Source organism: Alligator mississippiensis, chromosome 1 (genome assembly GCF_030867095.1).
Source record: "Alligator mississippiensis isolate rAllMis1 chromosome 1, rAllMis1, whole genome shotgun sequence".
Taxonomy (NCBI): domain Eukaryota; kingdom Metazoa; phylum Chordata; order Crocodylia; family Alligatoridae; genus Alligator; species Alligator mississippiensis.
The window spans coordinates 167,068,018-167,093,039 of NC_081824.1; the positions used below are offsets into that span (position 1 = coordinate 167,068,018).

General features: G+C 43.2%; 1 protein-coding gene across 1 annotated transcript; it reads left to right on the plus strand.

The window, feature by feature from the left end:
* Positions 1-266: 266 nt before the first annotated feature.
* YIPF4 (Yip1 domain family member 4) lies at positions 267-21,235 on the plus strand. The gene is made up of 6 exons (XM_019500634.2): positions 267-479; positions 3,823-3,985; positions 5,814-5,985; positions 9,341-9,418; positions 13,675-13,788; positions 18,577-21,235. The coding sequence occupies exons 1-6, from the start codon at positions 398-400 to the stop codon at positions 18,712-18,714; spliced, it is 747 nt and encodes a 248-aa protein (XP_019356179.1). The 5' UTR covers positions 267-397; the 3' UTR covers positions 18,715-21,235.
* The last annotated feature ends 3,787 nt before the right edge of the window (positions 21,236-25,022 follow it).

Consider the following 25,022-nt stretch of genomic DNA (forward strand, 5'->3'; position numbering starts at 1 on the left):
GGAAGATGACGGAGGCGGAAAGGCTAGGCGCGCGGCCTAGTTGCGTCTGCCCAGGAAACACCCAAATAAAAGTGGGGGGAGTGTGAATCTGGAACAAACCAAGCCCCACCATAGGTGGTGGGGGTAGAGTTCTATGTTCTCCAATCAGGACCAGCGTTATATTTGGGTCACCCGGAAGCATAGCTGAGAGGGCGGGGAGTTTCTGGAGGCGAGGTTCTCAAGCAGCCAATCAGGCGGCGCGTTACAGGCCGCCCATGGGCGGGGCGGTGCCGAGCTGGTCGTGTCGGGGCGCCGCACCGGGGGAGCCGGGCAGCCTCCGCCGCCGCCGAGCCCCGGACCTAGGCCCCGCCGCGTCCCCGCACCGCCCCGGCCCTCCAGGCCCCGCGCCGGCGGGGACATGCAGCCGCCGGGCCCTGCGCCGCCGCTCTACGCTCCCGGTAGCGGCGACTTCACCTTCGTCTCTTCCGCCGACGCTGACGGTGAGAAGGACCTTCTCCCCCCCCCCCCCCAGCCTGTCTGTGGCTCTTCCCCTCCTAGCGCTGGTGTTTCGGAGGTGGGTGCCCCAGTGCTCACTCACTGGCCAGTTGCTGTGAGCAATATAAAGTAAATAACCGGAGGACTTGTTTGCATACTTTCTGATCCCTGGTATGCAGAGAAATGTGCAAATAAGTCGTCTTATTTGCTTTATATTGCTCACCCTGATTGAATGAGCATTGGGTTGAAACTGAAGAATAATTGTCAGGCAGCGCTGAACCCAGACAACCGTGGGCTGTGTTGGCTTGTGCGTTAATCCGTCCATGACCTCCAGTGTCATTTGTATCAGCATCCCTGAGCTGAAAAATGGCAGCGGGGCGCTTCAAACTCAAACGCGTTCCATGAGCTTTAGTTCAAAGTGTGCCTGCCTCCAGTTTTTGGTACACGTGACTCTTGGGCACTTTTAATTACTGTGGCTTGCTAATTGGAGCATCCCCCGCCCCCCAGAGCACATCTATAAATGCCCTTGAAGCACATCCCATTTATAATGAGCTGTTTTAGGTCAGGGTGCCCAAACATTTTGCCCTGCCGGGGCCTGGGCTGTGACAGGTGTCTCCATGGGCCTGATGCGACTGCAGCAGGTGTGCAGCCCTCCCCTATCTGTCCAGGATGGGTGCAGGGAGTGGAGTGGCCCCAATCTGGATTTGAGGGGTGGTGGGGAGAGCAGAGTAGCCCTGATCCAGGTGGGCCTGGTCTTGAGCCTGCTGCTTCGATGATGGCCCAGGCCAGGCTGGATCCAGATGCACGAAGCTGTCACCATTCCCTGCCACATGCAAAGCTAGCGAGGTTCTTAAATGGTCGGTCCTGTCCAGAATAGAAGAAACACCATGTTTTCCATCCCAGTGGGAGATGCCTGCAGGCCAGATGTCCTCTCCATGGGCCGGGTTTGCCCTGCGGACCAAAGGTTGAGTACCCCTGCTCTAGGTGGATGTTGTTTAGGCCTTCGCTGTGCGTTATATATTCTGCAATTCACTGTTGAGTTGTGCAGCAAATGTAGGCCAGCCACAGGTACAAAGTGATTGTCATGTGAGAAAAGTGACTCTGGCTATACAGAGCCAACCAGCTGCAAAGTTAGGGCTTGGAAATGTGTAATAACTCTATTCCTGGTTTCTGTCTGGCTTTCATATGAACCTGTAGCAAGGCCTTTAGTCTGTAAATTGAGGTGGTGCCAGTTGGAGGTGAAGGCTGATGTGACTTAGATGCTGTGTCCCAACCTCCACTCAGGGTTATCTTACTGAGAACAGTAACTGATGGGAGATGAGTATTAGCCAGAGCTTGTGGCTTATCTTTTGTTATGCTCTGGAGATCTTCACAACTGGATATGATATACTCTGATATCTCAGAGCTGTTTGTCTTAACTCCAGGAAGGTGTGTGTTTATATTGAGCACTATAATGTCATTGATATTTTGGCTAGAGGTGGGCTTCCTGGTGATCTCTTATCTTCTCCCTGCCCCAGTCCACATCAGCAATATTTCAGCAGAAGAGCATGTGCAGGTCTCTACTTACAGTTAATGGATCAGTCCACATATTGGTGCAGCCTTGTAAGCTCTGATTCATGGGCCCCATACCCGGGAACTGGAATTGGTGTGGGAATCTTTGCAGAAGGCTGACTCTATGTAGATACTATATGTTTCTCTAGCCAAAGGAATCTGGAGGCTTGCAAAAGATGAGCTGTGTATGTTTCTCTCTTGTTGCTACTAGCATAATAAAAAAAGCAAAAATATAAGCAGGGTTAGGTGGTGTTTTGTTCTTAATACCTGCACCAGGTCTACACCGATGTGTCCACTAATGGCATCACCTTGGGACAGATGCGTTTGGATTTGGAAAACATGCAACTTATCCCGGCTGGCAAATGGTGCTGTCTAGCATATAGAATAAGCTTTTTCTCTCTCTTTTTTTTAAAAAAAAAAAACTTACTATGCCTGTCTAATCTTATTTCTTTTCATCAAGGCTCCCTTCCTTACTGGGCAAAGAAGATGAAAGTCATACAAGACAGGGAGAGAAAAGATTCTTTCTTGAAAGCTATCTAGGAGATTCAAAGTTTAGGAGCATCAAAACCAAGTCTCAGAAAAGTTCCAAATCATTTGACCAGCTTGGCATTACTCCTAACTTCACTGCACCTCCCTGTTGGGGAAAGTCTTGTTGCTTTTTGTTTCCTTTCCTGTCATCTGCTTTTTAACCTATAGCCTTACGGTACAATGTTTAGGACACCATAAGCTTTGTACAGGTCATAATAAACTATACATTTCTCTGTGAGAAGACTGCTAAAGCAAAGGAATTCTAAACATGATGTGGTCATAATTGTTCCAAGCTTGATAAAATCTTATTGTGGGCTGGATTCTGCCTGTAGACTGTACATTGTTGACCCCTCTTCTCAAAGCATTAACATGGGGGAAATTTTTGATGTTTTGACTCTGTGAATTCCATCCCATCTTTCTTAACTTTTCCCTGCTTCATTTTCCACTTATCTCTCTCAATTGGTTTCTTTCTTTTCAATTATTATTCTAACACCATCTCATTTGGTTTGTCTCAGAATGCAGAATGAAGTTTTAAGTAAAACTTATTTTAAGTTTCATGTTGTGCAGCACACATGCAGTGGATTGAACGCTGCTCTGATTCTTCTAGTATATTGCCATATTGGAGAAGAGCCCTACTGTTTGTTTAGACCCTGTTTAGTATCTGAATGAACAAAAGTTGGGCCTATACAGTTACAGTTTTCTTTTAAAAAATGTTAATTTATGTCAAACTTGGGCTACAAATTTGAAATGTATCCATGCAATATTATTCTTTTAAAAGCTGCTATGCATAGGAGAAATGAGGTAGCGTGAAAAGGTGCCAGTATGCAAAGATGGACTTCAAAACAGGTTGAGCGTAGTTAATTTTAAGCACTAAACAAATGGCTACTGTTTTGTTGTAAGCTAGTGTAGTCAGTGAGTTAATTGATTTATACCTTGAAATATACTGTAATACAAGACCAGACTGAAACTGTCAAATCAAAGTATCTATCCACCCCTATACAAGTGGGTAATGCTAGCTACTAAAATGTTGGCAGTACAGTGGTGGGATAGCTTGGTCAAGAGGGAGATTTTAGTTCTGTATAAAAATGTTATGTTCAAATCATACATCTTTTTATAGTGTAGAGTTTTATTCTGTAACTTGGAAAAGTTCATAAATGACTACAGTGTAGCAGGTAGCTGTTTAAAACTTTTTTTCCTCATTCTGGTGAAATTAAGACTGACTTTAGGGAGAGTATGAACATGGATGTCTTTCTTTCACTTTGTTCCAAGATCTTAGTGGTTCCATAGCATCGCCAGATGTTAAACTAAATCTAGGAGGTGGAGGAGGAGAGTTCATCAAAGAATCTTCTGCAACTACATTCCTGAGACAAAGAGGGTATGGCTGGCTTCTGGAAGTAGAAGATGATGACCCAGAAGATAACAAGCCACTTCTGTATGTCAGAATTACTCTTTGATATCTGTCTTTATTTTCTGGTTGGATGTTTTTGTTTTGAGAGAAAAAACTAAAATACATTACTTTAACCTTGCCTGGGGGAAGGGTGAAAATGAAGGTAAAAATAGACTTTAAGTAGCCTTGGTCAGTTCAGAGTTTTAGTGTACCCATTATGATTAAAAAATTGAGCCTTAGATCATGTCTTTTTTTTTCTCCCTCTTTTTTTTGTGTGCTGTCAATAAAGTGAGTTCCTTGAGCCCTGTCCAAGAAACAACCTCAGAGTCTTCTGTAATGTAAAATGAATGTTAGCAGTTACTGCCTGAAATAAATACATGGTAAATCCACTGATGACAACTGCTAGTATTGATGCAGGTGGGCAAAGGGTTTTTTGACTTGTGGTTTAACTTCAAGATAAACATCCCTTCATGGCATTCTTAATCAGAATGCTAGAAAAAAACAGTTACTCTGCTACAGACTAGAACTTTCTGATTGAGTTCAGTAAAATAAACTTAATTTTGGAAATAGCAAAAATCAAGCACAGCCTTCTTTCTACACTCCTTCATGTTATACTTCTACATTAAAAATATTATCATGTTCATATTATGCATTTAAATACTAATTTTTAAACCAGAGAGTACTGCAGATCTGCCAAACTTCAACTCCATCTGAATCATGTACAGAAATGTAGTGGGAAAAGGAAGACTTGTGATCTCATAATGTGAAACTTGTTCTTCAAGAGTTTTGATTTGTCACCTTTCACCTTTAGGTCACTTAGCTTTCATGCCTTTTTCTTTCTTTTTTTCTCCCCCAATCTGTCATATGAGGTTAATCCATAGTATCCTCTTCTTAAAGTATTTTCAGATGCTGAAATAAAAAGTGCTGGGACAGAACAGATATCTGTAGAGAACATAATACTTAATCTGTTACTCCAAGAATGGTATAACTTTTCCCACATACAAAGCTAGGTAGGTTCTTAAATGGTCTGTCCTGTCCAGAATAGAAGAAACACTCATGTTCAGTTTTCTTCTAGAAAACTAGTGACAAATACAATGAAATAGTGGGGTGACAATGGATAGGTTCCCTCTACTATAAGGCATTGTTCTTTATGAAGAGTAGGTTTGTATTCCACAGGGCAGTTATACATTCATTATGTCTAGGTTTGACTATTATAACAGTTTGGGAATGAAGCTCCTGAACTAATTTTTCATTGGTTTTAATCATCCTAGGCTACTAGACGTTCTTCACCCAAAAGGGCTATGTTTATTAACCTGTTTAGTTAAATTGGTGTTAGCCTCAAAGATAAGAAAAGTCTGTTCATGTAATGAGCCTGTCTAATAAAGGGTAGTCACACTTACAATGTTTGCCTTTGACAGTTACCATTCTCTTAAATAATAGAACTGTCTGCTTGAGGTACCAAAGGAGTATATTCACAAGATGGATGTTACTGGGTGGCTGCTGTTTCAGCAAGTTTAATTCTGGAAATGAAATGAAACAGCATACAGAATTAGATATAAAAAGCAATACTTGCTAGTTTTCCAGTGGATAGAGAGAAATGGATGCTCTTTTATATTCTTAGATTTTTGGAAGGTGCTCCAAAACAGTAAAGCACAATTCTGTGTTAATGGTTCCAGGGCTTTCACATTCAAAATTGACTTCAGTGACTTTATTGACTTCAAAGCTTGTGACATTTAAGCATTCTGGATATGAACACTCCATAAGCTTTTGTTGCTTCATTAACTTGCTCTTTGTAATTGTTTTTTTTTTTTTCCCTTGCACAGATTGCTTTGTTATCAGAATATATAGTAATGCTTTTGTTTTGCGCTTGTAGGGAGGAACTAGACATTGATCTGAAAGATATTTACTACAAAATTCGATGTGTGCTGATGCCTATGCCATCACTTGGGTTTAATAGACAAGTAGTGAGAGACAATCCTGATTTTTGGGGTCCTCTGGCAGTTGTTCTCTTCTTCTCTATGATTTCATTATATGGACAATTCAAGGTGAGTATAGCCCTTTTTATTTAAATAGAATCCCAAACCAAATATAGTGACTTGATTACTGAACAGTCCATTCTGTTTATTCATAGACGACAAAAGCTCCATCTCTCTGTGTATGCCGTGAGAAGAAATAGTATCTTATTCTAAACATACTTCTTTCATGGATTAGTGTTAGTGATCTAGCCATGATGGTCCAGGAATTACATGGCTTGCAAGGATTTTTTTTTTTTTTTTTTTTTTTTTTTTTTTTTTGGAATAACAACTTTTATTGGCCCAACTGTACAGCTGGGATAAAGTTAGACAAGCTTTCGAATGCAGCGCAGTCAAACTCGTCTAACTTTATTTCAACTGTACAGCTGATCCAATAAAAGATATCACCCAAAGAAATCCTTGCTTATTTCTTGGATGTCTTTGTAGATGTAACTAATTTGTAATTGAATAGTAAATATTTACATGAATATTCCTTGTATTACATTTATAAAACTAGTTACAGTGACAAACTTATTTTGCCATAATGCAGCTAAAAGGATGATACATTTTCTGAAAACATACATGGATAATGCAGTCTATTAAATGTTATAATGTATACTAATTGGATTGACTTAAAATTCCAATTTATTTACCCTATACTTTCATAGTGCTAAAGTTAACAGATGAAATATTTTCAATACTTGCTCATATACATTAAGTAAAATATTGTTTCTGAAACTGATAGACTATTAAGTCTGATTTAGTATAACCATGCTACTGAATTATTCTTGTTATTTAAACTTTTGTGATTTATTTTTTGTGATTAAGGCCACATACTTAACTCTATCCTTGACCTAACACAGTTTTGTCTACTGCTTGTTGTCCTCTAAAGTATCTTGTCCCCTCTTACTCTCCTTTCCTCTGAAGTTGAGTAACTTTCTGACTCCCTGATAAACATGCCTTATCCCTAGAACTCTTCCCACAGTTCTTTCAGAGCTCAGGGATTGATTACCCAGAGTTATTGTATAGATTTGGTTGGCCTTCTGTAGAGTTTGCCTTTGTCACTTCTCCATTGTAATCTGATTATGATGTCTCTAGTAATTCTACCAGTCGTTTTCACTCTAAAAGGTGACACAATCTGGATACAGGCAACCCCCTGCTTAACGGTGTTTCATTTAGTGCTATTTCAGTATAATGCTTATTTGAAATTACCTGATTTCACTTAGGGCTCAGCGAGTTTCATTATAACACTTGCGGTCACCATCTTGGATTGTCAGATACTTTTGATTTTGCTTAACGCTCATTTCACTTAATGCTTGTTTTTTCAGGAACCAATTAAGAGCGCTAAGCTGGAGTTGCTTGTATGAGCCTACGTCTCTCCTTAATAGCATTTACCCAGCTCTTGACCTAAGTGGGTTTCTGTGAAACACAATTATAGTAAAGAGTAAATGCCTTTAACTAGGTCTTTATTCAGCAATGAGGCATATCAGGACTTGCTTTTTTACAGCAGACTGGTATAACAAAAAGGGTTTACACCATGGGCAAACCCTGTAGGGAAGATTGGGGCTGGGGGTGGGACATGTGGTTCTGAGAGTTGGGGAAAATGGGGTGCCTGCATGGGTTTTGAGGGCGGGGGAACTGGGTGCAGGAGTCTTATGCAGAATAGTCCCTGGTGGCTGCTGGAGGGCTCTGCATACCCCAGCTCTTGCTTTTATAGCAGCAGCACTGTGCACTGGTTGCTTCTGCAAGAGAGACACTGTGGGAAAGCTCTTGCTGCTGGGGTGCAGACTCCCTGGGGATTGGGGATGATTTTGGCACTGCTCCTATATTATTGCTGAATATAGCAGATGTGGAGGCATGAGCCCAAATGGAATTACTTTTCAACTTCTCTAAGTTTTGCACTAATGGCTGACTGAAAGCCATTTGACAGCGCGCTACTTCTCTTAAGTATAGCTCACAAATGTTAATGTATTAATCTGTGTTGTTCTTTTGGACATGAGACACGGCTGCAAAGAGAAAAGAGGATTTTATTGTACCTTTACACCAAAAAACTACATAATTTTGACTGCAGAGATGAAACCCGCAGTGATTCTTTACCCTCCTTATGATTCTGACACTGAATATAAAACCATAAATTGGTACCCAATTAAGGTTTCTAGCATAAAATTAAGGTTTCTAGCATAAAATTAAGTATCATGGAATGCAGCCATTGTACTATGGGAGTAAAGTTTCCATCTTTTTTCCTCCTCCCATTTGCTGCATTCCAGAAGAATCTCATCTCCATTTTAAACTTAATTATGGACTGGTGACCTTAAATTTGTTGATTTAAGGTTTCATATTCAGTCTAAGCACTGAGGAGTAGAAAAAACATGGGAAGAACAGACATTGGTTGTAGTATTTAGGCCAGGATGCAATGACCAGTTTCTAAGATAGAAACTATCAAATTGGAATTAGAATTAGGAGTTTTAACTTAAATCTTCTTTTGATTTTTGTTTTTGTCAGCTTGTGTATAACACATTACCATTAGGGATTAGAGAGTACTGTTTTCGCCTAAGAAGAGAGAGGGGGGTAGAACTCTCAATTTCCATGGGGTTTTTTTTCTCCTGATTTAAGCTATGGCTGTCCAACTCCAAAGTGGCTGGGGGCTGAGTGCAACACAGGCCACACCAATGTAAGCCATGAGCACCTTGGGCCACCTGGGTACCCAGACCCTCAAATCCCTGCCTGTGGGCTCCCCTGGCACCCCGTGCCTTGTGGTGGGGGCAGGAGGCAGAAGCCAAAGAAGAGGAGGAGCCTGGAGACCCAGCTGCTGCTACCCTTGGAGCAATGGAGCCGGTGGTGGGCTGGTTAGGAACTGTGGGGGTTGTAAATTCACCCCTCACAAGCCACATGCAGCCTGCGAGCTTCCTGTTGGACTATCCTGATTTAAGCCAACCCTGTGGTAAAGCCTAAATATGCTTTTTCTTGAGGATAAAGGCAAACTGGTTTCCCTTTATGATTCAAAGTAGAGTGAAAACAGTATATTTTCCATGTTGTAAAATCTGAAACTTGATTAAATTTCTTCAAGAGTGGACTTGAGACGCACTGACTAAAGCTTGTTTAACTAATTGGTTACATAGTTTTACTAACATCTTCCTGTTGTGATACAAAACCATATTCCCTGTGAAATACTGGTTTTACTGTTTTCTTGTGTTCTGAGTACTCAAACACCATAAACTTGTGCAAAAAAGTTATTCTCTAAATGATAAAATATACTGTGAATTTGATTCCTGGATTTTCTGTAATACTAAGTAGTATAATGTTTGCTGCTGTTTAGATTTGCTTACCAAACCAAACCAGTTATTACACTGTTGTGGAAATAAGCCTTGTTTGTTCTTTTTCTCCTAAGGTGGTTTCTTGGATTATAACTATTTGGATATTTGGATCCTTGACAATTTTTTTATTGGCCAGGGTTCTTGGAGGAGAAGTAAGTAGTTTTATATGAAAGTGAGTGATGTGTAAAATTTCTTAGCTGCATTTTTAGGGTTTTTGGGTGCCTGACTTAGGATAGAGACCTACTCGTTTTGTAAGTCGTAACCTCCCATTTATTGTGCTATAGATCATATGCAATGTCTGTTAATTGGGTTTCTAAGTACATTTTTAGAACTAGTAAAAAAAAAAAAAAAAATGTAGCAAATGGAGCTAGCTAGCAATGAATGAACAGACTTTGAATTCCTAACTATCAGTCCAAATCATTGCCTTAGGCCCCTGACACGTTATGTTCGTTGTGTACTTAACCAGGAAATAGCACAGTATATTTAGACATGCTACACTTGCAGAGTAATTATTGCACAATAGAAATTGACAGCCAGTCAAAAGATGCTCCTTTTAAGGCCCCTGGTAGATGTTAGAGTTAAAACAGGATTACCCTACTAATCACACCATAAGTAGAAACCTTGCCACACATTCAAGGAGTGAATGATGTGACACGATGGGAAAACAGCCACAAAAAATACTCTACAAAAGATGTGGAACATTTTTATGGCTGAACTCCATTGTACCTTAAATTGAACATGTGATAGGGTGACCAAAGCCAGTGTGGTCCGGGCCCCAGGACTGCACCAGGGTGTAGAATGGTTTTGGTGCAGTCCCAGGGCTGGGACTGACAATCAGCTGATTATGCCAGCCCTGGAACTGCACTGGTGTCTTGAACTAGCCCCACGGTAGACCAACAATCAGCTTACTGGTGGTTCCAACCTTGGGACTGCACCAGGATCTTGAACCAGCCCTAGTGCATTCTTGGGGCTGGAACTGACAATTGGATGATTGTTGATCCTAGCCCAGGAAAAGATGAGATGCATCTGATGAAGTGAGCTTGGGCTCACTAAAGTCTCTGATTTAGTTAGGGTAGATTTTTACATTATAGATGGTCTCCAACAAAGAATGTACGGACCTTGGATATGGTATGTTAGGTAGGATGACCATATATTTGTTCACCTCGCTTCTGCACAGGAGTAGCAGTGGCTGCCTGCCTGGCTCACTATGCTCCTCCATTTCCCCACCAGACTCTGACGTAGGACTTCTGACCAACCAGCTGGGATCAGCGTAGGGAATCTAGGACTGTCCTAGCCAAACTGGGATGTATGGTCACCCTATTTATAAGGTGTTCTCAGGAGATTTGAGCTCTGCTGCTTGGGCTGTTCCTGCGTGCTCCCCCCCCCCATCTTGCACTGGTCTCCCTTCAAAGGTCAGGGGAGCAGCTCCTTCCTGCAGGGGGAGCTCAGAGCTCACTTCTTATTAGCAGCACATCTGAAGGTGTAAGATAGGGCTGACAGCCCTTGCTAGCAGCTGTCCAGCTCCTGTTGCTGGCAAGTGCAGGCAGAGGAAGTTCCTAGGGCACTTTTTCCTCCCCTTCTGGATATCTGGCCCAGTGAACTGGAAGCAGGTCACAGTAGCATGACAGTTTTCATCAAGCAACATTACCTGTTACTTGATAGAAAAAATGTCTGCCAGGAACCTTAAATTCCACCTGTAGCTCATTTGAAGGTGACCAATATTTAGGCTTAAAGTAAGAAACAAAATATTGGTCGTTTTTTATATTTGTTCATTTAGACTGCTTACATATTACTTACAGCATGGCCAGAACTAGGATGTGCTAGTACTGCTGCTAAATTACCAGAGCATATCCACTCTAATTATGGCTGCCAGCTAGAGGTGCACTGAGATTTTTTGGGCTGATACCAATCGCCAATTTTTAAACTGATTTTTACTGATCTGATTTCCAATGCACAGCCCAGCAGCTTGAAGAACAGTGTCTGGCTGGTATGTTTGTTGTGGTGAAAGGGGAGTGGGGAGGGAAGGGCTGTGTGGGTGGGGTTGGGCAGATTGAGGCTCCTGTGGTGAGGGAGGGAGTGGGGCTGGGGCAGGTGCTGCCTGGGCAGGGTGTAAGACGGAGCCGTGGCTCATCCAGGAGGGGTGCAGAAGGCGGGGGGCAGCAGTGGCTTCTGCCGCTGTGTGCACCCTAGGTGGGCATGGGGGGTATGTTCCCGGATCTGCATGCGAAGCAAGGGGGGCTGCTGCTGTGGGCTGGGGCTAGGGCTGTGCTGGGCTCTTCTTGGCAGGGAGTTTTGGCTGGGCTGCGCTTAAGGTGGGCAGCGCTGGGAGAGGGGCTGTGGGGGTGGGGGAGCTTGAGCCACCCCAAAATACACCGAAGTCCCCCCAGCTCGCCTCCCAGTGCCGCTGCCGTCTGCCCTGAGCATAAGCTACCCCACCCCACGCAGATCCAGGGGTACATGCCCCCCATACCCTCCCAGATTGTGTGTAGAGGTCAGAGCCATCCCCTGGATGAGCTGCTGCTCCATCCCACGCCCTGCCTCACTCCAGCTGGGCAGTGCCCCACTCCTTCCCTCACCATGGGGGGCCTTGATCAGCCTCCCTCTCCCCTCCCACCACAACAGACTTACCAGCTGAATGTAACTCTCCAAGCTGCCGGGCTGTGCTCCTTGTCACTTACATGCTGTGGCTGCGTGTATGCATGGGGCATTTATTGGCCACATTGTCAGCCACATTAGGCAAAAAAAGCCAATTTCTGATGCAGTCAATTTTCTTTGTATTGGTGCTGATCTGATATTGGACCGATGTATCAGTGCATATTTACTACCAACTAAAACCTAAATCAGTAGCTTCAGCTTCTCAGTGGAAAAAGAAAATAATCTAGCTGCCAGCTAATTATAATAAGTGAGTAGCTCCTGTTTAAATGGTAACTGCTGTTTTGCAGTGTGGCCATTTTATTTATACTGTACCTATTTCCAAATATTTTTTTAACTATACTGCAATAGCTGTGTAATTGTACGTTATTGTGAAATGCATTTATACACCTCAACTGGTAAAGTGTCTAGGTATCATAAGGATTGGGTGCAACTAGACATCATAATTTACATAAATGTATTCCTCTGGGAGTTTATATTTCAATTACTGACAGTGTTCACAGGTAAAAAACCTTAATTCTGAGCCACCAGACAAATAAATTCAAAAGGACATGAAATGGATCAAAGACTTGGATTGAGCTGTTCCGTTGAGGTACAACATAACAGTATGCCTTTTGAAACTGTCCTGTTCTTGAGAAAACTTTAGCTTAACCCAAAAAATCAGCTTCTTTTTTTTTATTGCAAAGAAAACATAAAAAATGCTTAAAATATGTGAACTGCTCCAGTCACTTAAATCAGGGGCGTCAAATATATGGCCTGCGGGTGACATCTGGCCTGCGGTCTTGCTCTGTCTAGCCTGCCAGTTACATGGACTTCAGCACCAAAAGTTACAAGCAAGCCTTTGCCAGTAGTCTTTGGTTGCTGTGACCACCTAGCCTACTGCCCCTTGTGTGCATCTGCTGTGGCTGAATGGCCCACAGCTGCTTGCCCCACTCTTGCTGTGGTGGCCCAGGCTGGATGTGGCCTGCAAGGAGCTGTAAGGTCTGGATCTAGTCTAAGGTCCAAGTGAGGTTCACAACCATGGTATAAACTTAAGTTATTAATACAGATGCTAGTGATTTAAATATATGTACTGTTAATTATTTAATTCCTTATATGGGAGGAAAGGAAAGGGAAGACTACAGCTACAGGTCATACAGTTTTCTATGGATGATCTACTGCCACAAGTAGCTCCTGTTTTGTAGGAGATGCCAACATTTCTTAAGCTAAACCAGAGGAGACTAGCAGAGCACCTGAGCATTTTCAAACTGTACTAACAAAAAGCCAGGTGTGATGAGTCCAGTAAAGCTCTAAGTATGGATTTTGGACATTGTACAAACAACTGGGGGACACTGCATTTTGATGTCTCCTGCGTGCAAAGCTTGTTTTGTGGGTGGAGCATGAAAGAATACACTGCTACTAACTTGTTTTTCTAGTAGTTTGTCTTCTACATCCATGTCCTTCTCTTGGAAGTGCTAAAATGTCATTTTAAGTGAGGAAAATTAGGTAACGTTTAGGTTAAGTACCTGAACTAACAAGTGAATCCCTATAATATTCTGTTTGTAAAACCTGGGCTAAAAAAATGCACAAAACCATTTGTTTTGCACTCATATACATTCCTTCTAACACATTTAATTGAAACAGCACACAAGCTAACTGGTCTAGCTGCCAACTTGGTCATAAAAAATGTAATTATGTTCCTTTGTTGATAAAAGTTTGAGTTAGATGAAAAACAAACCTTGTCCATATTGTGTAGTAACTGTCCTGAAATTTCCAGGTTGCATATGGTCAAGTTCTTGGTGTGATAGGATATTCTCTACTTCCACTCATTGTAATAGCACCTGTCCTTCTGGTTGTTGGATCGTTTGAGGTTGTATCTACACTAATAAAAGTAAGTTCAGTATTTTTTTATAGAGAAAAATCTTAGTTTTAATAGCTCCCATGCTAATATGCTTCAAAATAATATTTTATGAACAGACTAATAAATTATAGTAACTTGTCAATACATCTAGAGAAGAACTGCACAAAGTCTTGTGACTTCTCTGACCAGCAGTCACTTGTTTGTCATGCTGACAGATTCTGGGGGAAGAGTTTTATCCATTGAATACTGAATTTGGGCTACATGGTTCTTTTTGCTATTAAAAAAAACAAAACCTTGTAGATTATTAGTGAGGCACCTTAAGCTTTTATTTTTCCAATATTTTTTTTAGGGCAGTGGAGGCCATCCTTTTTGGCAGGTGTCTCACAAATCCTTCTAACCATGTGGCATGGGCAACCAAGGGGGTCTTCACCTTGGCCCTGCACTCTCCCCAAGTGCCACTCCAGTTCCCTTTCGCTGCCTGTTCTGCTTCCTGTCCCATTTTTCTTCCTGCTGCTCTGCTTTTTTTGCTTCCTTTCCTGTGTTCTTGCCCCATCTGTGGCTCTGCTTTCTGTCCTGTCTGATAATGTGCTGCTTGCCCTCTCCCTGATCTGCTCTGTGCCAGGCACAGAGGCTGCCAATGCTACTTGTGGCATGTGTGTATTGCAGGTTGACCACCCCTGTTCTATGGCAGAGGTTGGCAACATATGTCCCATGAAGCCATTGAAATCAACCTGTGGAGATTCCAACCCAGCCACTGTAGCCACCACTTCTCCCTGCAAACTAGCCAAGGTGAAGACCCCCTTGGTTGCCCATGCCATATGGTTGGAAGGAGGGGGCATATTGCCTGCCCTGGCTGACTGCAGGGAGGCATTTGCCCATGCTGGGCATGGAGAAGTAGCAGCAGCAGGTGGGTTGGAAGCACTGGCCTGCCTTGCACCGCAGCTGGGTTGAGATGACATGCTGCTGTTGCTGCCCACTGTTTTAGGGCTATTACTATCACCTTTACATCTTTTAAAAAATTCAGTGAGTACTAGTACAGAAATAGCGTTTACAAGGGAAAGCATGAATAAGTCTCAAAATGAACAATCCTGAAATTGGGTTAAGGTTGTCTCTGCCCCTTACCCCAACATTCAGAATTTTGTGCTTAGTTAGTGCAATGTGAATAGCAACATCAGTGGTCATTCTGAGACCTCCCTGTTGTAATACATGGATCTCTAAGCCCTTGACGAAGAAGGCGAGTTTACAGATGGGGAAACCAAGGCACAGAGAGCAAAAGTAACTTAAGCAAAGAAACCCACCATGACTTTTTGGTAGTAGAGAACTGGTAAGATAGACATCACAAGGCAGAACTGTGCAGAATTATAAGCTAGCTCTGCATGTGCTAGCTCCCAAACCAGAGGCACTGTAGCATGTTAGCATGGTGCTGTACTCAGGCTAACTTGGTCTGCTGAGAAGCAAGTCTTAGTCCAGTTGCTGCACTGTGTCAATATGGCTCTCCTGCTCTTGTTCTAGAGCTAGCTTGGGTGTCTCTGCATCCTATGCTTCTGCAGTGTGCATATGCTGGTATTTAAGGTAGCATGTTCCCAGTTAGCTCAGAGTATCTCTGTGTGGCATTGTATTGTGCCATGTAGACATAATCCTGTGAAGTGCAGTATCATGAGACAAGTTCCCTGAGGGGGCTCAAAGCTGTGTGCGACTCTTAAATTACCTAAGCACAAGTGCTTTATAGCTTTGCATTGGAACTCTGCATAATTCTTATTCTTGGGTTACCCATGCATATCTTGCAGGACCTTCTCCTTAGATCTAAGATAATTTGGCAATGTGGGATGCTTCTGGTTTGATTCCAAAGCTCTATGGATAAGTGTGCTAATCTCATTTCTTCTAGCTATCCTTTTTTTTTTTTTCTTTCTTTTTTTAGCTACAACTAGCAAAAGAAATCCCTGGTAGCTCCAAGTGACACACCTCAAATAATTTTTTCAGTGGTGTCATTTAGAGCTCAGACTATTTTACTGAACTCTAGTCACTAACTTCTGAGTTTTCCTTGACTCTGCCTTTACAGGTCCCCAGTTTAATGTTCACAAGTATGCAAACTTAGTACAGTAAAAGCTCTGTTATCCGGCATCCCCTGTGAATGGGGAATGCTGAATAACAAAATATGCTGGTTAATTGAGCAGCCTGAACAGGCGTCCTTGCCTGTTCGGGCTGCCGCTTCTCCTGCTGTGTCTGGGGCATCGCTGACCCTCCTGCGGGCCCCGTGGGACAGAGAGGTGGGCCCTGCACAGCCAGTCATGTCCCCAGGCCGTGGGGGCTTGGCAGTGCAGGCTGCTTTGCCCCGGACCGTGGGTGCTCGACGAAACCAGAAGTGCCACGGTGGGCACTTCCGGTTTCACTTTGCCTTGCAAGCCGGCATACCAGTTAACAGAGTATGCCAGCTTGTAAGGTGCCGATTAATGGAACTTTTACTGTACTCTTTCACATCTGGAATAATTGAGGTTGTATGCTTATGTCTACAGACCTAGCTATATTAAGTTAAAGGTGTACAGAACTGTACTCCCACTATTGATCCCCACAAGTTCAGGTTTCTTTGTCAGATCTAGCAGCCTAACAGCCTTTACCTTTTTCTGTGTATTTAAAGTGTCCTGTATACAATTTTGAAGGGATTTTTGCTGAGGTGGGGTTTTTTTGTTGTTGTTCTAGAACAGGCTTGTCCAACATGCGGCCCGCCAAGGCATTTTCTGAGGCCCACGGTGCTGCGACGAGAAACGAAAGTAAACACTGTTTACTTTCAGTCCCACCCCTTGTCCCTCCCCCAGCCCCTCAGCAGCTTCCTAATGGCTGCTGAAGGGCTGGGGAAGGGACAAGGTTCCCACGCGCACCGCGTCAGCTTGACGTTGCCGACGTGGCGCATGTGGGAAGAGGAGTAGCCATGTGCCTCTAGGGACAAGATGAGCCCAGCCGGAGCAGCAGGGGCTCAGCTGCACTTTCCCCCTACCTGCGCCGGCCAGTCCTGAGCGGCACACGGCTCCACTGCCGCCTTTGGCTGGTGCCAACCTGGGCGGGTCTGTCCTATCCAGAGCAGCATGCAGCTGAAACCGGATTGCTACGTGCTGCTGGGGACGGGAGGAGGCGGGCCAGGTCAGCACCAGCCGGCAGAAGCAGCAGCGAAGCCATGTGCCGCTTGGGACTGACTGGTGCAGGCAGGGGGAAAATGCAGCTGAGCCCCTGCCGCTCCGGCCGGGCTTGTCCCATCCTGAGCGGTGCATGGCTCCGCCACCGCTTCTGCTGGCCGGTGCAGACCCGGTCGGGCTCCTCCTGTCCCCAGCAACACGTGGGAAGCTGGCTTCAGCTGCGTGCTGCTCTGGATGGGATGGACCTGGCAGGGTCAGCACTGGCCAGGAAAAGTGGCAGGCAGCTAAAGCTGGCTTCTCGCGTGCTGCTGGGGATGGGAGGAGCCCGGCTGGGTCTGCACCGGCCAGCAGAAGTGGCGGCGGAGATGTGTGCTGCTCGCGACGGGATGAGCCTGGCTGGAGTGGCACGGGCTCAGCTGCATCTTCCCCCTGTCTGCACTGGTCAGTCCCAAGCGGCACACGGCTCCGCCACCGCTTCTGCTGACTGGTGCTGACCTGGCTGGCCTCCTCCCGTTCCCAGCAGCATGTGGGAAGCCAGCATGGGGGGGCGGCGGCGGCCTCGGCAGGCATGGTCCTGGCTTGACCTCTGCGGGGTGAGACAGTGGGAGCTGGTGTCTGCCGGACCCCGTGCTCCAGGCTCACAGCGCTGAGGCCACCAGGGCTATGTGCCCGAGTGGCCGGGCACCACGGTGAGTGGGGACGTGCTGGCAGGCAGGCAGGTGAGGGGCTGTGGTGCAGCAGCCGCCTCGCTCCAGTCCCCCTCAGGCAGCGCCGGCTTGTGGGGCTGCGCTGCTCGGTGGGGATGGAGATGTGGAGCTATTTATTTCTCCCCTTCAGTCTCTGGGGCAGTAGCTGGCTGGATGCACAATTGGTCCCTCCTGCCCCTGCCCACCAGCAGCTACCATGAACCTTGCAGTAACAGGTAGGTGCAGTAGGGCTACACAGGCAGGGTCTCTTTGGCCCAGGACAGAGGGTGTTTGAATATGGCTCGCTGGCCCACTGGGTGATAAAGAGTTCATGATCTGGCCCCACATGCAAAAAGGTTGGACACCCCTGCTCTAGAAAATGTGTTGCTTCCGGTATTTACGGAAGACTTGGTAATGAAGAAAAGTTTTATGAGTTGGACTTCATAACTTGTGAAAATCCCAGCTGGACTTGTGCAAAGTCATTGTGGCCTATGCAAAAATATTTTGTTAAAAACTACCTCTCTATAATGGCTAATTAAGTTACTTTTGAAATCAGAATAGCTATTGCAAATAGTTTCTTGGAATAGCTTCATGTATGAAATCAGATGGGTCAGTAGAGGAGACCCTGGTAGAGGCTTCTTAAATGTGCTAGTGTTCTTAGCTGTGAGCTCTTGTAATAGAGTTGGGGCTAGGAAACGAGCAAGCCCACTCGCTCCTAAACCCAGTAATTAGGCAGCGTAGATGGTTTGGACAAGTCTTAAGTGCATGCTTTGCATTGTAACGAAGAAATAGGTGGATCTCATTTCTTAATAGCAGTCTTGGGTGCAGCAGGGATATAGGAGACACAGATTTGGAAACCAGCTTATTGCATCTCTTTCTAAGGAAATGACAACATAAGCCTTACAGCAGAAATTAGGCTTTTTTTTTTTCTTAATGAGGTTTAAGGAAAGTACTTACTTTGTGTTATCAGTTAATTTTATACGTGTCTTTTTTTTCCTTTTAAGCTGTTCGGAGTCTTTTGGGCTGCATACAGTGCTGCTTCATTGCTGGTTGGAGAAGAATTTAAGACCAAGAAACCCCTTCTGATTTACCCAATTTTTTTGTTGTATATCTATTTCTTGTCCTTATATACTGGGGTGTGATATAGTGTTGGATGTGTAGTCAGAAATAATACTTCATACACATGCAGACTGGTAAAGCATAAGATTAAAATGGTTGCAGAAAATAAGCAGCTGTGCTCTATCCAGTTGTCAGGAGGTTTTGAGATCTAAACCATGTGTGTATATTATTTAATTCAGCAACTGTAGCTATATAGATTTGTATCAGAGTTTTAGGTTTGTTTAAGACTCTTCAGATTTTAATGAACAAAATATAAGAATCTTGTGTTTTATAAAATTGTGTAGCAAAAATACATCTTGACACCTGTGCCAAAAATACCAGATGACCATGTTATATTGAAAGGGTGTGAAAAAATATTAGTCTCAAAGTGCAATTTTTCTTTTTGGTTAAATACAGCTGGCTTTTTTTGGCACAGCAAATTCTGTAGATATCTATTTATGAACCAGTCCTAATTGTTCACAAAACAGTCTGTATAAATTGAGATATTAAAATATTATTTTAATTTAGTGCCTCATATCTTTGATTTGGCTATTGAGTTTTATAAATTCTAATTTAAAAAAAAAAACCTGTACATAATACATATTTTGTATCTACTCCTTGTGCACATCATTGGTACTCCTTGGTTGAGGGTGTACACTGGGTTTAAACACTTGAACACTCAACTGTTTGAGAAGGAGCAAGTAGTATAGTGTGACACCAATTCATTAAATTTCTTATTTGCAGAATCAGTTCACTTTATTTTATACTTAACAATGAGAATTTAAGTCGCACAGAAACAACTTTGTCAACTGAAGCATTGGAGTAGTAATATGGGAGAAGGAAGATGATCTTTCAAATTTTTGTGATCTTGAGAAATGTTTTACAATGACAAAATAAACAGGATGCATCCTTTACCTTGTTTTATAAAGCCTTGTTCTGTTTTGCTTTCAGAAGCACATTGTTTAACAGGTCTTTCCCCTCACCAAATATACCAATCATGTATAAAGTAAAATGTTAAGTGTTTTTTTTTATTTTTAAGGCCTGATTCTGCCTCTGAGTAGATGAGGCAGAATCACAGTCATAATAAGTAACACATTTTGATTATCAAAAGATTATGTAATAACATTATGACTTATTAAATATTTACCTGTGTATGTTGTATAAATGGTTTCTATAGTTGTCCTTGTTGACAATATTCATGTAAAATGAGTCTTCACAAATAGCAAGTCTGTTGAAGCTAACTTCGCATGATGCCAGCTTTCTCGAAGCAAAGTTGTTTGTTATCTTTAGTATCTAACACTTGCAGATATTGGTAAGTTGTGTCTAAGTTGCAAAAACATCTTTTTGGGAACCCTTTTTAAAAAAGAGGTAACTTCAGGCATCTTCATTCTGATGTATTACATGCAAAAATATCAAGTGCTAGGTAATATGAAGGGCTCTTAGCTCCCACACTATACAAGCTTTTGTATGTGAGTTTGTTCTGCATATATTAGACAGTTATGTCTGTCTGCATAACTTGGAACTTTATTAAATGATATAATTTCCTACTTGATAATGGAATTATTGATTTAAAAATTTGAACTTTAAAAACTCTCAGTCAAGGGAAACTAGTTAAGTCACTGCTTAGGATCCTGGAGACTAGACTAAATTATTTCAGGGTAGTACTGGACAAATGCTATGATAGCAAATCCTAACTTTGCTAGGATAGGTCTCACAATACACTTAAAAAGTAGGATAATTGTAGTACAATAACTCTTAAACTATGTTTTAATGTAATTGTTGGCAGAATTGGAAATAAAAAATTTTGTAGTTCAACAAATAGGTGTTCTAAAAGTAACTGCAGCTTACTGAAGCCGTATAGACCATCTACTGATGTATTTTCTAGCTACTTTATTTCACAAACTTTTATAGTAAATGCAGTTCATATTCCCAGTGGTTTTGAGAGTATTTGTGCCCTGTTAAAGTGGTATATGTGCACTAGCAGCACAACTGTATTTTGACTTTATCCAGAACCATGTTTGATTGATGTGGTCTTTTATCTTTACAACTTTAGGGCTATATTTTCATCTTTAATAGGGCGATCCAATTACAACTTTAAACTTTTAAGTAATCAAGATATTTGTGAATAATTACAATTAAATACATAAAACGCTAGGAGTTAGCATGCTTAGGAGTTGGTGATCATGTTATTTACATACCCGGTTCCTTTTCATGTCGGCTTAATGTTTCTCTAAGTATTTTGTTTTATGCTATTATCTTCTAGTTGCTGTTTTAACTATTCCTTTCTGCAAACATAGTATCTGTATATACAATATGTAATATAGATATATATGCATTGGACATAGTAAATATTTTATACACAATTGCAGATTTGCACCTTTTACCTAAAAATGTTTACTTTAACATTTTGCATATATTATGCAAGGAATCTGTACTTAAACACTTCTCAAATGGCGCCCAATAGTTTGTTATAACTCGTATTTTTAGATCAGGTATGTATGTAAATACAGCATAAGATGTATTTTATAAAGATTTTGAATTAAACTTGTTTACGTAATGTAAAAAGCTTTATTTATATTCACTGAGTCAGAACACATACATTTACATTCCTATACATGTAATAAGTTTCATATTCTAGAATTGTAAATAAATATTTAGGATTATTAAGTGTATACATGTTTGTCATACTTGAAAGTATAAAGCAGACATCTTGACAATTAGGCAAATGTTAAAAAATGACGTGGATAACGTATAGGCATATACGGAAAAAGAGGCATCTTTTTCTGATAAGCTTTTGCATAGAGAACAGGTGTATACAGAGGCCTTTTCCCTTTCTTTCCCTTCTATAGTTATTGGAGGGAAACACTAGCTTTAAGATTTATTTTAGCCACATGTGACGACTTGGTGAGGATAGTGTAGTTTGACTTTTGCACAGAATACTTTTTTCTTTATTACTACATTTATGAGTCTCACATTCCCCTGAAATAATGAGAGAATGCCAAAAAGCTGCTTTTCACAGGCCTGCATCCATTTTTATCCTTGTGCTTCTGCCTGTTCTTCTACATAAATACCATCTGTTTAAAGCGAAATTCTAATCTTGATTTAAGAAGAGAAGTAGGTACTGCCTTTGATTGAATCTTACTGCAAAACAAATCCTGTTATACACATTTATCCTGCGGTAGCAGGGCATTCTAAGGAGCTGATGGTGTGTTTTTTAAACATTTATCAAATGTCCACCACCATCCCTGGACCCATAATAGACGGGCACTGCAGCTGGAAATGGATTCAGCTTGAAAAAATTAAGGGAGAATCTGGTTAAAAATAGTTGACTGGAGAGGTACTGTCAGGCTTCAGTAGTTCAGTATTTTACACTCTCTAATATTAAAAAAATAGGGTTTGTAGAAGCATGCTTTGCTTTGAGCATAGGGGTATTCAGCTTTTATCTCTAGCATCAGGTAAGCACTTTTTTCATCCTGATGCTTATATAGTCTTACAAAAAGGCTGCTAGAGTCCACAGTAGGCTAGGACATATCTTAAGAGTAGAGATAACGGTTCAGACCTTTAGAAGACCTCAGCATTGATTTTTAGTGCAGAATTATGCAGTTTAAATGAGTAAATCTAATCTTAAAAGTAAGTGTTCAAGCTGAAGCCAGAGAACAAACACCCCCTTTAAAATACCACATAGTCTTGGGAGAAAGTCAACTTTATCAATCACTTTTGATTATTTAAAATGCTAGAGGTCTTATTCATTAACTGCTCTGAGTCAATTGGTTGATGGCTTCCAGGAGCTGGAAAAGAAGAAAGTTGAATGGAGCGAAAACTAAGAGCTGGCATTTTCCAAGGGATATCTCAAGTCTAAAAAGGTTGAGAACCATTCACCTAAGTTAGCCAGCTGGATAAGAAGTGAAACGACAACTCTCGTCAGATGAGGATGGGAGATCCTGCTGGTGAAAGATCATCTGATCTGTCCCTTGCTGGTTTTCTTCGTTGCCATTGTGCAGGCTCAGGTTGTCTCAACTTCACATTTTGAATAGGCCTACAGCATCTAGGGGTGGAAGAAGCCTACATGATTCACAGTAGAAGGTCTCCTCTTTGCATACTTCTAGGAGGCCAATATACTTATTCAACTTTCTTCTTCAGCTAGAAACAGTCTACCTATATCTGTACATTGGATATGTCAAGATGAGTTTGCTAGCTAGGATCATGGTTCCTTATGCCTGAATAATTAGCTACTGGGTAATTGTGGAGAGATCCAGATTATCAGTTTTAGCCTGTTGCAGGGGTGGGGTGCAAGTCCTTCAACATGTGCTAGTGGGATCTGTGTGTCCTAAGGAAGGAAGCATTTACTTTAAAAGCTCCAAGCACTTGACTGCACCACCTCTATTCCTCCATCTCCCTGCACTGGGCATGATACCTGTTGTACCCAGGATAGCTGGAAACTCTTACTTTATCTGGAGAAGTACAAGAGAAGCTAAACTATGTGCAGGGAGATTCTCAGGCAATATTAACAAGAGCAGCTACACACAGCAGAGAATACACAAGCTTACTCAGAATCCGACCTTGATTTGAGACTGCTTCCAGATTCCCACCCCTCCGCCTGGGTGTTGGAGGAATTTTATACAGCTCAGGTTCAGCTTTCTCTATTCCCACCCATTCCTCTGAGATAAGGCAGCTGTGGGCCAACAGAAATGAAATTTAATTTGGGAGAGAGCAGGGATACTAAGTCCTAGCCTGTGGGCACATCTACATGAAATGCTAAAGGTGCAGTAGACTAATTCTACTGCGCATTAGTGTTATAAACCATGTGCCAGTGCTACTGTGTGGTAGCACTGATTACAGCACACTTAGTACCTGTAATTACAGGTACTAAGTGTGCCATAATTACAGCACATTAATGAATGCATAGATGTGTCCTATGATCACTGTTCTTTCAAGGTCCCCTTATTAGCAGGGATTGTGGTTTTCTGATGGATAAAAATCACAAATCCTCTGTGTAGAAAAACCCCAAATCCATGTTTTTCCATGATTAAAATGAAATGCCACTACACATACGGGTATCGGTTGAACACAACGTTTTATTGCTATATTTACAATTTTAAAGCAATTTGGAACCCTGCAAGTACCTCAATAATTGTAATAAAACAAATTCTAAATGCCTATATATTTTTGGGGTTTGATTTTGTTAATTTTTTATCATGGAAAATCAGAGTTCCCCCTTCACTCCCTAGGATGTGGGTCCAGCTGTGGCTGTCCCCTGCTTACCTGCTGCTTTGTGGCCCTGAGCAGCCCTTATAGGCAGGTGCACTGCCCCTGTCCATACTCTTACCCCTCACTCCCAAGCCACAGCACCCCCCCAGCCCTGCCAGTCCCCCTCACTTTACCAGGGCCATCCCTGGGGGGAGGCCGGGGGTGCGAATCGGGGCAATCACCCCCGGCCCTGTGCTTTGGGGGTTCCTGTGGAGCTGGGCAGAGCGGCTGTGGCCCCTCCTGCAGCGTCCGCCTAGTGCTGGTGACTATGCTGCCTGTGCCCGCCCACCCCAGCCAGCTTCTTTGCATCCGGGCCCTGCACCCTGCTAGGGTCGTCTCTGCTCATGACCTGCAGCCCTGCCGGTGCCCCTCACTCCCAACTTGCAGCCCCCGCAGTGCCCCTCACTCCTGACCCACAGCCGCTCCAGTAGGGCTGCCAACTCTGAATCTATTCTGGGAGGTTTCATCACATGACAACGCCATTCATGAGTCACTAGGTCAGGAGGCAAATGCACACGACCCTTGCATTTTAAAAACCCACTGGACTACTATACAAATCGGATTCAACATGTAATATTTATTTTAATGAATGCCCTATCATCAATCTCCCGCGGGACTGCCAGCCGTCTTCTGGAGACTTGTCTCTCGTTCCTGCAGACTCCAGGGCAACCCCGGAGGGCTGGCAACCCTTTCCTCCAGGCCTGCTAGTGCCCCGAGATCCCCTACTAGCAGGAATCGTGGTTTTCTCCGCTACTGCCCCTCCCAACTTGCTGCTCCCTACTTCCCAGGGCACAAGCAAAGGGGTGGATGTGGGCCGCGGAGCCAGCTTCTGCCCAGAGCGAGTCCGGCCTGCCCGCAGAAGCCCGGATCCCCCACGCGCAAGGGGCAGGGAAGCAGGGGTTGGCGCTGCTCAGCTGAGTTGCCTTGCACGGCCCCACCCCCGGCGCAGCACACGTGACCAGGAGGTGGGGCTCCAGGCACCCTCCCAAGCCCCGGCTCGTAGTTCCCCCTCCTCTTGTGCTCCCCCCTGCGTTACGCGCTGTTAGTTCCGTCTCCGGCGCGATTGCGTCACTTCCGGCGCACGCCGGCGCTCTCCCTTTCCCCC